This window comes from Culicoides brevitarsis, chromosome 2 (genome assembly GCF_036172545.1).
Source record: "Culicoides brevitarsis isolate CSIRO-B50_1 chromosome 2, AGI_CSIRO_Cbre_v1, whole genome shotgun sequence".
NCBI classification, from domain to species: Eukaryota; Metazoa; Arthropoda; class Insecta; order Diptera; family Ceratopogonidae; genus Culicoides; species Culicoides brevitarsis.
Genome location: NC_087086.1, coordinates 18,295,030 through 18,308,579, shown reverse-complemented (window position 1 = coordinate 18,308,579; position 13,550 = coordinate 18,295,030). Strand labels below are relative to the sequence as shown.

Sequence of the window (13,550 nt, the reverse complement as noted above, 5' to 3'; positions counted from 1 at the left end):
TAAAGGGGAGTCATTAACACTTCTCTCGTATTGTTTTGCTTTGAAACTTTGAAATGAAGATCATTATTGAGAGATTTTTAATTTTTTAGGTTCAATGTTCGATTTTATGACGAAATTCGTCTCAGTTTTTATAAAATTTTACGAATCTTGTCACGTATCGAATTGAACACCTGGTCAAAAAGTGTCTGGAATCGCCTCCGTTTTTGAAGAACTTCCATATTTCGAGACAAAACTCTTTTAGTTACTTTACAAGTAAGTGATTAAAATGATAATTACGTTTCAATTCAGCAACTACGACAATTGCCATATGTTGAATGGCATCAGACAGTTGGTTCTCGTCTTTCTTTTGTGTCTTCTTCTTCTTTTCTCTACAAGTCGTTACGATACAAAACTTTTTATCGTCATTAAATTATTATTGCTCTACACTCACACACATGCCTCGCGTTCGTTGCTTGTACTTATTTGCATGAGTCTCTACGGTCAGTCGATCACCGGACTTTAAAGAGTTGAGATCGCGTGCAACGAACGGTATTTAAGTTACTCGACCGAATATTTTCTTTACGAGAAGACGAAAAATTCTTATAAGAAAGTTAATTAACGTCATTTAAAGAGCAGGAAAAGGTAAAGTGAGAAGATTTAATTGTAAAAAGTTCAAGAAATTCAAGTTAAAGGGCGTTGGTCTTCGTGTTGAGCCTTTAAAAAATGAAAATTCGAGGGTGTTAAACATTTATTTTTGTGTAAATATTATTGATGAAACTCAAAACTGAGGAAGTTGTGTGCATTTTTAATTAACACATGAGTGATTTACGTCGAAAAGTTCATAAAAAGAGGAATTTATTGATGCGTCTCGAGTTAAATATCAAATTTAACACTTTTTGGGTCAAAAACACACCCAAAAAATTTAAAAAAAAATTAAAATTAAATAAAAATGTAAAAATTAAACCTTGTAAGTGTCAAAATAATAAATAACTAACAAAATCTAAGGTCAGTAAAGTGAGCAATTAATCCAAGGAATGAATTGTTTGTCATAAAAGTGAATTTCCTTGTTGCTGAATAAATTTATTGCGACGTCTAGTCTTGCAAGAAACTGGTTTCTTTGTGCTTGATGACACCATTCTAGAACGTCTGATGAGTAGACTTGTGAATTTTTATGTAAATAATCGACGATTTTGGTCGTAATAATCGAAATAATGAGTAAACAAGACAAAAATTTGATGATTTTGGTGAACGGTTGTCGCAGTGGGATGTAAAAATTACTCATCATGATGAAATTTCTGTAAAAATTTGTCATAAATGGAAAGTTTTATGGGGTAATGAACTTCTTTAGAGATTTTAAAAGTTCTTATCTGTTAAAAATGCTCAAAAAATAAATTAAAAAGAGAATTTTAATATTTTTTTAAAATTTAAATTCAAGAATTTTTCTATTGAAAATTATATTTTTAACTAAAACTACTATTAAAACTTTTAATAAAAAAAAAAAATAAATTAAAAAAAATTAAAAATTTATTTTAGTTTTAATTATTTTTATTTAGAAATTAATAAGTTTAATTTTTTATCCCTTTCCCGGTTTTGTCCACAGAGGAGGACATTTCAAAATTTGGAAAAACTAATTTTTCAATAACTTTAAGTTCAGCTATTAAAATAATTCAAGTTGAAAGCCAAGTGTTCAAGCTTTTCAACAAAAAAATATTTTTTAATTTTGGTCTTTGAAATTTAATAAAAATTTCAAAATTAAATTCAAAATTTAAAAAGGGATAATTTTTTATTTTTTAAATTAATTATTTTAAATTATTAATTTATAATTTAAAATTATTTTTTTTTCATAAATGCGAAAAATAAATGAAATTATTTAAAAAATAAAAAAAAAAAAATTTAATAAATTGCAACTTCAAATCTGAATTTAAAAAAAAAAATAATAATGAAAACTTAAATTTAAAAAAAAAAAATAATAAAAAGTCAAAATATTTCATAAACTTACCCTCAAAAACCAATTTTTCCTCATCAAGAACGTAAATTGCATTTTTGCTGCATAAATGACATCATTTTCCCATTAAAAATATCCAATTTGTACGATATTTCAAATACGGGCAAAAACTTCATTCATCAAATTCATTTGAATTGAATACCGTCTTGAAATTTTTTTTTTATTTTTTCTCACACACATGTGTAACCTTGTTTTGTTTGTCGTCACAGCAACACTCGCTTTGTGTTTCATAGTAATTAAGAAATTTAAAACGAGACTCTGACTAAGCTATCGCGATAAAATGTAAACTGAACTGCAAACAGGTATTTTGTCATCAACATTTTTATCTCGAGCTACTATTTCATAACGTTCGCGCATGAATGAGTCACGAAATCAGCTTCCAAGATCTAAACTTAACTGGTTTTCTACTTGAAATTTACTCCAAAAACGTACAAAGAGGTCAAAAAGTCTAATAATTATGAAATTTTTTGCTAATTCGAAAATTATACAAGATTCACTTTCGATTCGGAACGAAAGATAAATTAAAAGTCGCTTAATTACATTAGACCGAAAGCTTGCGTTGCATCAATTTTACGTCCATTCACATTATTCGTTGATTATATTACGTGTTTATTTGCTTGGTCATTCATTCACTTGACTTTGTGTGTGCTTTTAGTGTCATCACAGCTCATTCACATAAAAAAAGTACAAGATTTTAATTAAATTGAACCGCATGTCAAGTCAAAGATTGTGTCATCATCATCTTCTATTGTCTCTCATATGGTTCGATAAATAAAATTCTGCTTACATGACACATTTTTCCATCTTTGGTGTAAATTCTAACGGAAGTGATGCTAAAATATAATAAATGAGAGCAGAAGTGTGTCTTCATTAATTAAGCGAAAATATTTTATTTTTTTATTAAATAAAAGCGAAAAAAAAAATAAAACGCAAAAATTCTTATTAAATGATTTTTCTCATTTTTTTTATTTATGAACGAAACAAAGCTTTTTTCATGTTGAAAGTATCTTACAAGTACATTATATAATTAATTAATAATTATAATAATAATAATCATACATTTTTTTGCGGTATATTTTTTAATTAATTTAATTTAATTTAATATTATTTTTTAGCTCATAATTTTTGTTACTTTTGCGTCACATTTTTTATTTATTTATTTTTTTTTAATTATTTATCAGCGTTTATTTTTTATGCATATTTAATTTTTATATTTTTTTTGAAATAATATTTTTTTTTATAATAATTCCTTTTCTGACCAAAATATTTATTTTTGGAACCTTCTTTCATCGATTTTCTTTCTACAATTTGTAGACTCTACAAAAAACGTACAAATTACAAAAATTAAAGATTTTTCTTGGAGTTACAATTTCAGTCAATTTTGTTATTATTTTTATTTTATTTTATTACGTTATTGTGTTTTTTAATTTTCTTTATTAATTTTTAATAATTAATTTAATTATTTTTTTTATTATTAAAAATCACACAAAAATTTATCGATGTTTTTCTAAGGTGTTTTTGTATTCAGGTGATTTTTTTTTGTTATATTTTTTTTTTATTTAAAGAAGAAATAGGATCCAATTTTTAACACATAAAATATTTAATTAATATTTAATAATTATAATTTCTTTTATGAATGAATACTAATAAATTCATTAAATATTTTTTTTATATCAGGCAAATAGTTAAAAGGAGCGTTTATTTATAAAGCGGTCCATACACACATGGTATGATGAGTAAAATGGGATGAAATTTTAATTATAATTAATTATTAATTTTTTTCACTCAAGAATTAAATTATTAAATTATAATTAAAAACTTAATTGAGCTTCTAAGCTTTTTTATTTTTTTAGGAGAGAGACATTTAACGAATTTTGTGACACTTTTCTACGTAATTCAATATTTTTTGTTTAATATTTAGTTCACTGATTCACTTTTAGGGCTAATAATGATGATGGTGAGATGGATGATTTTATCTGGCAAAACACTGGCGCGTAAATTTTTAAAGCGAAAAAATTTATCTATAGCATTTTTCAACACGTTTGTAACATTTTTTCTCTGCGTTATTAACCCTAAAGGAATAATTCTCATGCAATTTCACTGCCAGACGTTGATGAGGCTTTTCTCTCGGATGCCGCTGAGCGATCGTGTCCGATACTTTCGCTACTCGATCGTACCGCTTCCGAATTACTTTCCACGGAATGTGAGCTTTTGTTGGAAAGAGCACTGCTACGTCGACTTGTACGCGTTGGCGTATTACAATCGAAGAAAATTTCCTTCTCGACCATTTCATGGACATTATGGCGCGAGGAAATGCGTTCGCTACTATCGCTGTTGCAGGAAATGTTGTCGGCAAGCACTTTTTCTGGGTCTTCGACACGTTCCAAGGGCATCGGATACTGTTTGGAGTAGACTTGGAGTTGGATGTGCTCACAAATGCGACGGAATCGTCGAATACTGCCGGAAAGGAGGGTAAAAGTGATCGCGAACAGCATATCCGCAGCATCACCTTGCTTGCAAATCGCATTAATGTCAACTTGGATGCGAACATTGCGTTGGAACATGACGGAACCGGTGCCAGTGCGTTTATATTCGACGCGGAATGACGTCGGGGACAACACCGAATGCGACAATTCCGTCATCGAGAGAAAGGCATGGATGAGATGTGCTTTCACAGTCGACAGGGGCTTCCCTTTGACGAGAATCGTGAACGTTTCGTCCTTTTCCGTGATGATGAGGTTGCCAAACCAGGATTTTTTCGTGATTTCCGGCGACGATTCGGGCGTCAAATGCACCTCATCTGCTGTCGTTACCTGCATTTTTCGTCGATGGAATCGCGGCGAGCCCAAAAAGCTGTTTTTGATGTTGGTAAGTCGCGTTTTCCAAATTTGCCCGGGCGAGTCGCTGTTCAGATTGGGACTTCCGGGCGGAATGACTGTGGACGACGTCATTCGATTCGTGTCGATATTCAAGTTGTTTGCGTTCTGTTTGTTCGCGGCATAGACACTCACCGCGATATCGGGACCTGAATTAGTTCGGTGATGGACGGGCGACTGATTATTCTCCTGCAACGGATCTCGGTACTTGCTGTTGGAATCTTTGGTGGATTCGCTGCTGTCACTACTGTTAACTACGTTGATGCTGTTGCGATCGGCGCGCGAACGTGATTGTTGTTGGTGTGAGCGTCGTGTGGGCGTTGCGAGCGACGAATGCGGCGACGTGGGTCGTTGTATGTTGAGACTTTGGTTCGGCGATAAACTTCCCATGCGTGGCGTTCCATGAATCGAACTCGATCTTCCGCTCGGTGCCGAACTCAGGGATCGTCTCGCGTAATTCTTCTGATTATTAAATGTCTGTCGACGCGGTTGCAATGGCGAACCGACACTAATTTGCCCGAAACTCAGGTTACTTTGGTCGTACGTATCGATGCGCTTTCGTGGCGGATCTGCGATATCGATGCGATCAGGACGAGGTCGTATCACGTCGTCGTCATCGTCAATGGGCTGTTTGCGCGTTTTGCGGTCCAGCAAGAGGAAATACACGACTTTTTCGCAATTGTGATGCGGCGACAACAATTCTTGTATCAGATTATCTTTTTCCTTGAAACAACCGAGTGAGCAAATCGCGTTCAGGACATCGGTGTCGATGCACGAAGCAGATGGCAGTATGTGGGTTTGAACGACTTCCATCATCGGCAGTTCCAATTCCAATTCGCCTTTTCCTCCGGCAGTCACCCAGGGGTGTTTATTGATGTCGGCGAGCGTAAGACGCTTTTCTGGATTCACTTCGATCATGCCGCGCAATAAACTCTGACAATCGGGCGGCACAAAATGTGGAATGTGAAAAACTCCGCGTTTTACCTAAAAAAAAGGAAAATTAAAAAAATAATCTTAATTTTTTTTCTTTTAAAAATTATTTAAAAATAATATTTTCATTTTTTGTCCCATTAGGATTTTTATGATATTTTATTTTATTTTTTAAAAGTTAAATTTATTTTATATTTTTTTTAAATTTAACCTCAACATCTAAAATTGAAGAAAAATCCAATTAAAAAAATTAAATTAAATAAAATTTATAAAAAATTAAAATTTTAATTAAAAAAATATTTTTAAATATAAAATAATAAAATATAAATAATTATTATTTATTAAAATAAAATTTAAAAAAATTAATTAATTTAAAAAAAATAATTATTAATTTTAGAAAATTTTACTGAGCTTTAAAGAAAATTAAATTATAAATTTAAAAAAAGTCACAAAAATTAGTCACGTGATAAATTTTGTTTTCCTTTTGAAATATCTTATTATATATTTTTTATATTTAATTAAAATTGTATTTTTTTTTTTTTTGATTTTTTAATTTGTTTTTAATTTTTAATATTTTTTTTTTGTAAAATCAAAGGGACAAAAATTAAAAATATTAAAATTAAATCGAAAAAAATTAATTTCTCACCTTTTCCAACAATTGCCTCAGATTATCGTCGTCGAACGGCAACGCACCTACCAACAAAGCATACAATATCACGCCACAACTCCAGACATCTGCCCTCCTCCCGTCATACTTCTCCCCCCGAATCACCTCTGGGCACGCATAATGCGGGCTTCCGCACGACGTCTCCAACATACTTCCCGCTGGCTGCAAACTCGCCATCCCAAAATCCGCAATTTTAATATTATTCTTGTCATCCAGCAGCAAATTCTCCGGCTTCAAGTCTCTGTGGCAGATGGAATGACTGTGACAAAAATCAAGCGCCGAGATAATTTGTCGGAAAAATTTCCGAGCCTCTTTGGGCGTCAGTCTGCCTTTTTTGACGAGATAATCGAAGAGCTCGCCGCCCGACACGTGCTCCAAAATCAAGTACAAATACTTTTTGTTCTCGTACACCTCCATTAAGCCGAGCACGTACGGATGATCAATGAGCTTCATTATGGCAATTTCACGTTCCACCTTCATGAGCACGGATTTTGTGAGTTTTTCGCGATTTATGATCTTGATGGCGACCTTTTTGCCGGAGATGCAGTGCACGCCGAGCTTCACGAGACCCGTTTGGCCTTTGCCGAGGGTCTTTTCGAGTCGGTACGGACCGACATATTGATACGTTTCGGACGGCGCGTTGTTCTCCTTTTGTTGCCCCGACTGACCGGTTGACTGTGATGAGGGTTGTTGCATTTTTAATTATTTTTTTTTTATTTTTAAAAAAGCAGCTTTTATTTTTTTTAATTTTTACGGCACTAATGGCAATTTTTCTGCTAATGATTTTTTATTTTCTTAAATTATTTTAATTTTTTTCGTGTAAAAATATTTTATTTTTTAATTTTTTGCTGCTTTGAAATCCGCATCGCTTCGGAATTCACTTATTTATTGCACTTTACTCCCTTCATGATTTTCTCTTGCATGAAATTTCACATATTTTTACGTAATTCATGTCATTTTTGTGTCTATTTTGCCACATTTATCATTTGAGTTTTAATAATCCTTTATTGCAGAACTGCTTTAGAAGCGAAATAATCCGTGCATGTGTCCTCCAAATGAAAGTTCCGAAAAGTTGACGTCAGTTGTCTGCCTTCACACACAATTTTTTTGTGTGTCTGTACTATGAACAACACAAAAATCCATAAAATTTAAACAACAACGAGTATGTCTGTCGTCGTCGTCGTCGTTGGCTCAGATCTAGAAAGAAACAGCAGGAAATTCTTATCAAATATTTTTTTCATCATCGGGACGTCGTTTCAAGTCATGCGAAATAATTTGGCACACATTTGTCTTCGTTTTTGATTATTTTTTTTGAGTGAGAAATGGATTTATTTCACCCACCTTAAAAATCAATAATTCCATTTACCACATTCGTTCTCCATGTTCCTTTCCTTTTTCACGTTACACACGCAACGACACACAGAAATTATTATGTTTTGGGGTGTCTATGCCAGAATGTACGTCGTGAAAAATTTTATAAATTTCCTAAATTTTTCTATTTTATTTTATTTTTAATTTTATTTTTTACTGTATTTTTTTTTAGAGGAAACCAGAAATTTTATTTACACTTTTTTTTTGGGTTTTTACCCGGTTTTTCTTGAAATATTTCACTTTTTCTCGGTTTTTTCTCACATTTTATGAATTTTTCTTAATTTTTATAAATTTTTCTTGTATTTTTTGTGGTTTTGTGTGTGAGATTTAGTTGCTGAGACTTTATTTTCTGCTCCACAGTCTCCGTTGTTTCACTCTCGGTTCGTGTCTCAATACAAATGAAATGAAAATTTTTTACTGCAGTAATGTGAAAAATGGTAAAAGTCTTTATACCATCCGTCGTACAGCTCTTACGGAGCTCCATGCACGTACGAGTCCTCGTGAAAGAAAGAGAAGTCGCGAAAATTATGCTTTTATCCTTTTTTAGAAAGGAAGGACTCGATGAACGATTTTCTTAGCGGTTAAATAGGCAGGAAAAGGACAAATAGAGGGGTTTGGAGATTTTTTCACCCCAAGTCACGTATAAAAGCTACAGAAGGACATGCAGATAAAGCACATGCGCATGAGGGAAATTGCTGTGTTCCGTTTTTCATCCCTTACTGTGCATGGGGTGACTGTGTGCATTTTGTGTGTGTGGGATAGATATAGAAGGAAATGCATACGAGTCGAGTGTAAATTCGTTCGTTCATAATATTTTGACGTTATGGTGGGCAGAAATGTGGTTAACGGGGGATTTTTGATAATGAGTCGTTAATTTTTTTGATTAAAAATTTGATAAATATTTATGTTTAGAAAATCAAAATTTCGTTAAAGATGATGAGTTAAAAAATTTTTAAAATAAAAAAATTTGAAAAAAAATACAAGAAAATAATTTTTAGACCATTTAAAGACTTTGAAAATTAATTATAAAAAAAAATTAAAATATTCAAAACCTTATAGAAATTAGAATTAATAAAAAATTTAAAAAAAAATTAAATTTTTATTTTTTAATTATAAATTGATGAAAAAATGCTAAAATTTTGATAAAAAATTTAAAAAAATAATTTTTAGACTAATCAGGATGTTCAAAATTTTTTTTAAAAAATCTAAAAATTAAAAACTTTGATGAAAAAAATAATAAAAAAAAATTTGAACATTAATAAAGTTGAAAAATTGTTTTAAAAAAATCTAAAATTATGATAAAAAATCAAGAAAATTTTTTAAACTACTCAAGGACTTCAAAAATTGTTTAAAAAAATCTTAAAAATTAAAAAAAAACTGATTTTTTTTTATTACAAAATGATTAAAAAATGTTAAAATTTTGATAAAAAATTTAAAAAAATAATTTTTAGACCAATCAAGGAGTTCAAAAAATTTTTTTTTAAAAATCAAAAAATTAAAAACTTTGATGAAAAAAATTATAAAAAATTTTAAACATTAAAAAAGTAAAATAATTTTTCGAAAAAATTTTTTTAAGTACTTAAAAACTTCAAAAATTGTTGAAAAAAAATTTTAAAAATTAAAAAAAAAAATGATAAAAAAATTCTAAATGGAATTTTATGATAAAATTGTCTTTAAAAATTCTAAAATTTAAATTTTTGGCCATTAAAGCCAACTTTCCCAAAACTTTTGTTCACCATATCCTCATTTTCTACGTCATCATTGCTTTACAACTCACCTCCATAACATTTATTTTCCTCAAATTCACAGCATGAGGACGTTCTCATGAAGAAAACACACAAACAACTGGCAAAAAAATAATCGCTCAAATGGTATAATCCTTAACAAACATCGAAATTCACATGCTTTTTGCACTGCACGTCGCTTCGCATTGTTATTGTCGTCGTCGGTGTTCTATAACACACAAAGGAGCCCAATGTAATATAAACGTCACACGATAATAAGAAACGATAAAAAAGCATACGTAGGAGCGACACCGGATTATTTATACGGACATTGTACCTGAATCGTATTTTTCTTTCAATTTAGTTGACAGAAGGTGCTTGCTTTGCTTACTAAGTGAGTGTCAAATGTAGCAAACTGATATTTTATGCAAACGATCGCCAAAGAGATGGAGAGACTCTTGAGCAGGAAAAAATCATATTAGCTGAAAAAGTTGGTGTCAACACTTTTTTTTGTTTTTCTCTCTTTTCTAAATCTCCATTTTGTTCGAAAATTTTGTGTTGCGGTTTCCGATCCAATAACTTTTATCACTTTACAGTGATTGAGTGTCTTCGAGAGTTTGGATGTTGAGGAAAAAAGGTGACACTTATAAATGATGTAAAAAGGTCAGAAGTGTAGTTTTTGTTTGTTTGATTGGATTTTTTTTGTGTGTAACAAGTCCTCTTTATCAGATATCCTCATTTCTCAATGAATTCCGAGTGGCAGAGGGACAAAAACGGAAACTAATAATAAATATCGAAAAAATAATAACGACGTAAATCATAATAAAATAATTCATAAATTATTATTTATCTTGATGAAAAAGAAATAACCAACAACACGTCGTCGTTTATCATTTTCACTCCGCAACGACTTACTGACCATCGATACGTTTTCCTTCGTTCGTTCGAAATCCGCATTAAAACATTTGATTGTGTGCGAAAAAAGTTTTAGCTAAGCTATAATTACTCCTTTTGTTCGGTGCAGAAAGGCAGGCAACCCACACGGAAAAACCGATCGTATCTCAATTATTTTCCGAATTTCTGCCAATTTCTGTTGAACCGAAAGCTAAAAAAAAAAAGGAAAAAGCAATAATCACCGATAAAACCTTTTGTTTGTCTCTGGACTTGTATTTATTTTGTGTTTGTTTGAATTATGTAGTAAGGCGAGACACGAGCAGCATTTATAACTAAAGTACCTTGACCAGAAATGAAAAAAAAAATATGTACCTACGGAAAAAAGGTTCGAAGCGGTGAGGAAAGAAAAAAAAGGAAAAATAATACTGAAATAATGTCGTAAATAAAATTATACTCAGAAAGAGGGATTTAAAGGTGTAAATCTAATTTAAAGATGATGATGGAGGATGATTTGACAAGCGTACAATTTTTTTTTCTTTTTTCATTTTTTTAAAGATATTTTGAAAAAAAAGGAATTTTTGTTAATTTTTTTTCTATGAAAAATTAGAGAGTTTTATTTTATTTAATTTTTAAGAAAATTTTATTAAAAAAAATATTTAATTCACTTCAAAAATATTTTTAAAAAATTTAAATTATGTTTATTTTATTTTTTTTTATTTTAAATCAATTTTTAAAATTATTATTTATTTATTATTAAAATTTTAAATTATTATTTAATTAGTAAAAATAATATAATAATATGATATTTATTTTAAATCCTTAATAGAAAAAATTCTAAGAATGTTAAAAAAATAGAAACAAAAAAATAAAATTTTGATTTAATTGAATTTTTAAATTAAACAAATTTTTAATATTATTTTTTATTTAAAATTTTTATTTCGTTTTTAATAAATGAATTTGTTATTTATTATTAAATTATTATTTAATTTTAATTTTTTTTTTATTAAAATTTTGAAAATTTTCTTTGATCAAAAAAAAAAATACTAATTTGAAAAAAATTGTATTTTTATTAAAATTGATAAAAAAAAAAAAAAATTTAAAAATTTTTGATACTTTAATTTAATTAAATCAAAGATTTTTCCAATAACCCGCAATTCAATACAACAAAATTCCATTCCAAAAATATCACAAAAAACCATTAAAAGGGGTCAAAATACACAAAAAAGACGACCATCACCGATTTATCAAGCAAACCAAACAACTTACGTGCTTGTTTATTTTTGTCACTAATCTATTTCCATCTACTTACCTCTTCTTTTGTACAAAAATAACACAAAAAAAACGCACTAAAAATATCCAGCGACATACAAATTTAATAAACGAATTATATTGTAATTTTGTCGAAAAACTCAAGCCGTCCATCTAAAATTTATTTCTTTCTTATCCTTTCTTTATACATCGTATCATTTTTTCTTGTTTGTTACTTACTTTTTTATTTGGCATGCGTTGTCCATTTTTTTTTACACCCCGAGCCCGAATGACTCGAATAACCATGAAATATTATTATATAAAAATCCTGACATTATTATTACATAAAACCTTCGTTCGTTTCAATTTCTGTTTCCGTCTTACACATTTTTTTTTTTTGAGAGACATTGTCGGACCAGGTGCGCTTTAATGCCATAAATGCCGAAAAAATAGACATCACACAGTTGTTGGTCCGTTTGCAAAAGACGAAAAATACAAGAAGAGAAAGAAAAATGTTTGGAAATTTATTTGCTTTTATTTCCTTCTTGTTGCTTGCTGCCATTTATTTGGATCCCTGTCCAACTTTCGGGTCATGACGAGCAAAATATATTATTTTATTACAACAATTCTATTTTTTTTTGTTCGTTCAATCGGCTTATTTTGATGGAATATGAAGAGAAAAACTAAAGAAAAAATTCTTGAACGGAAAAAATACAAGTCGAGACACCTTTATTATTTTATTTAATGACTTTGTTCGACAATAAAAAATGTATTTAGAGTTAAATCGTGTCGATTTGTATTTTTTCCTCTTTCGCATAGTGTCATAAATTGCCTCTACGAAGTTGTGCAAGAGAGAGTAAATCGAGAGAAAAGTGATTGATGAAAATTGGATCTAAATTGTCTTTTATTTATTTTTATATACGACGCCTTTTGTGAGGAAAAAAAAACGAAAAATGGGGTAAAAAATCGATCATTTTGAGAAAAAAGAAGAAAGTCGTGCTAAAAATAAAAATTTCTTCACAGAAACGCAGTGTGAAGAAATTTGAAGCCTTTTAGCACGCGCCCGCCCACCAAACCAATAAATCGCGATAAGAATCAAACTAAGCCATTGTTATATCCGTATCTCTATTATTAACGGCAGTAATCAAGTGTAAATTATTCAGGTAGTAGTAATTGTTGTTTTACGTGTGCGCTGCCGTTGTTTGTACCCGGGAATTGTTTGTAGAGCATAAATAAAATCAATTTTGGCTCAACGATGGATGGATGTGAAAATATTGACTTTGGATGCTTTTGCGTTGATCATTATTTCATAAAAATTGAACGATTTTCGCGTGTTTTTTGCGAGAAAACGTGGGTGCAGATGATTATTTATTAGAGGAAATAAAAAAATAATGAGCAGGATGTGGATTGTGCTTGACTGAAAAACAAAACAACAGCAAAGGGAAAACAAAAAAGGGGAAAATCTAATCGATTATTGATGCCTTAAACCGTAACTTGTTTTTTCCCTTGTTATTGTTTTATTTTTTGTTGATTTTCAAGAAGTTTAATTTTAGATATTTATTGTTTTTTTTTATTTTCTCTCTTTTCAGGTGTGTAGGAGTGTAATTTTTAATCTCGATTGAGGTTCAAGAGCAAAAACGAGTGTCTCGTAAGTAATTTTGCACCTTTTTTCACATGAAATTTGATTCAAAGTCTCGAATTTCTTTAAATAATAAAAAAATTGAAGATGTTCGAGGTAAAAAATTCAGTCTTGTCAAAGAAATTTATGGAATAAATAAGTCGAGACCGAGACGCATAAATAAGAATTTAAAAAAAAAGTTTTAATGAGAAAACTTGGAAACGCGGAGCTTGTTGCT

The 13,550-nt window shown here is 30.0% G+C and overlaps 2 protein-coding genes across 4 annotated transcripts in view; one reads left to right on the top strand and one right to left on the bottom strand.

The window, feature by feature from the left end:
- LOC134832722 (protein bark beetle) overlaps nt 1-13,550 on the top strand; it is a 57,498-nt gene that overhangs the window by 3,660 nt on the left and 40,288 nt on the right. The window contains exon 1 of one of the 3 annotated variants that reach the window (XM_063846848.1): nt 506-621. The exons of the other annotated variants lie outside the window; for them this stretch is intronic. The gene's annotated coding sequence lies outside the window, so the exon portion shown is untranslated. Of the gene's footprint in view, nt 1-505; nt 622-13,550 lie in introns of those variants that run through there. 3 annotated transcript variants of the gene reach the window in all.
- LOC134830947 (serine/threonine-protein kinase BRSK1) lies at nt 3,717-8,188 on the bottom strand. The gene is made up of 3 exons (XM_063844566.1): nt 7,799-8,188; nt 6,437-7,654; nt 3,717-5,844 (listed from the first exon to the last, which is right to left on the bottom strand). Exons 2-3 carry the CDS (start codon nt 7,151-7,153, stop codon nt 4,072-4,074), a joined length of 2,490 nt encoding a protein of 829 aa, XP_063700636.1. The 5' UTR covers nt 7,154-7,654; nt 7,799-8,188; the 3' UTR covers nt 3,717-4,071.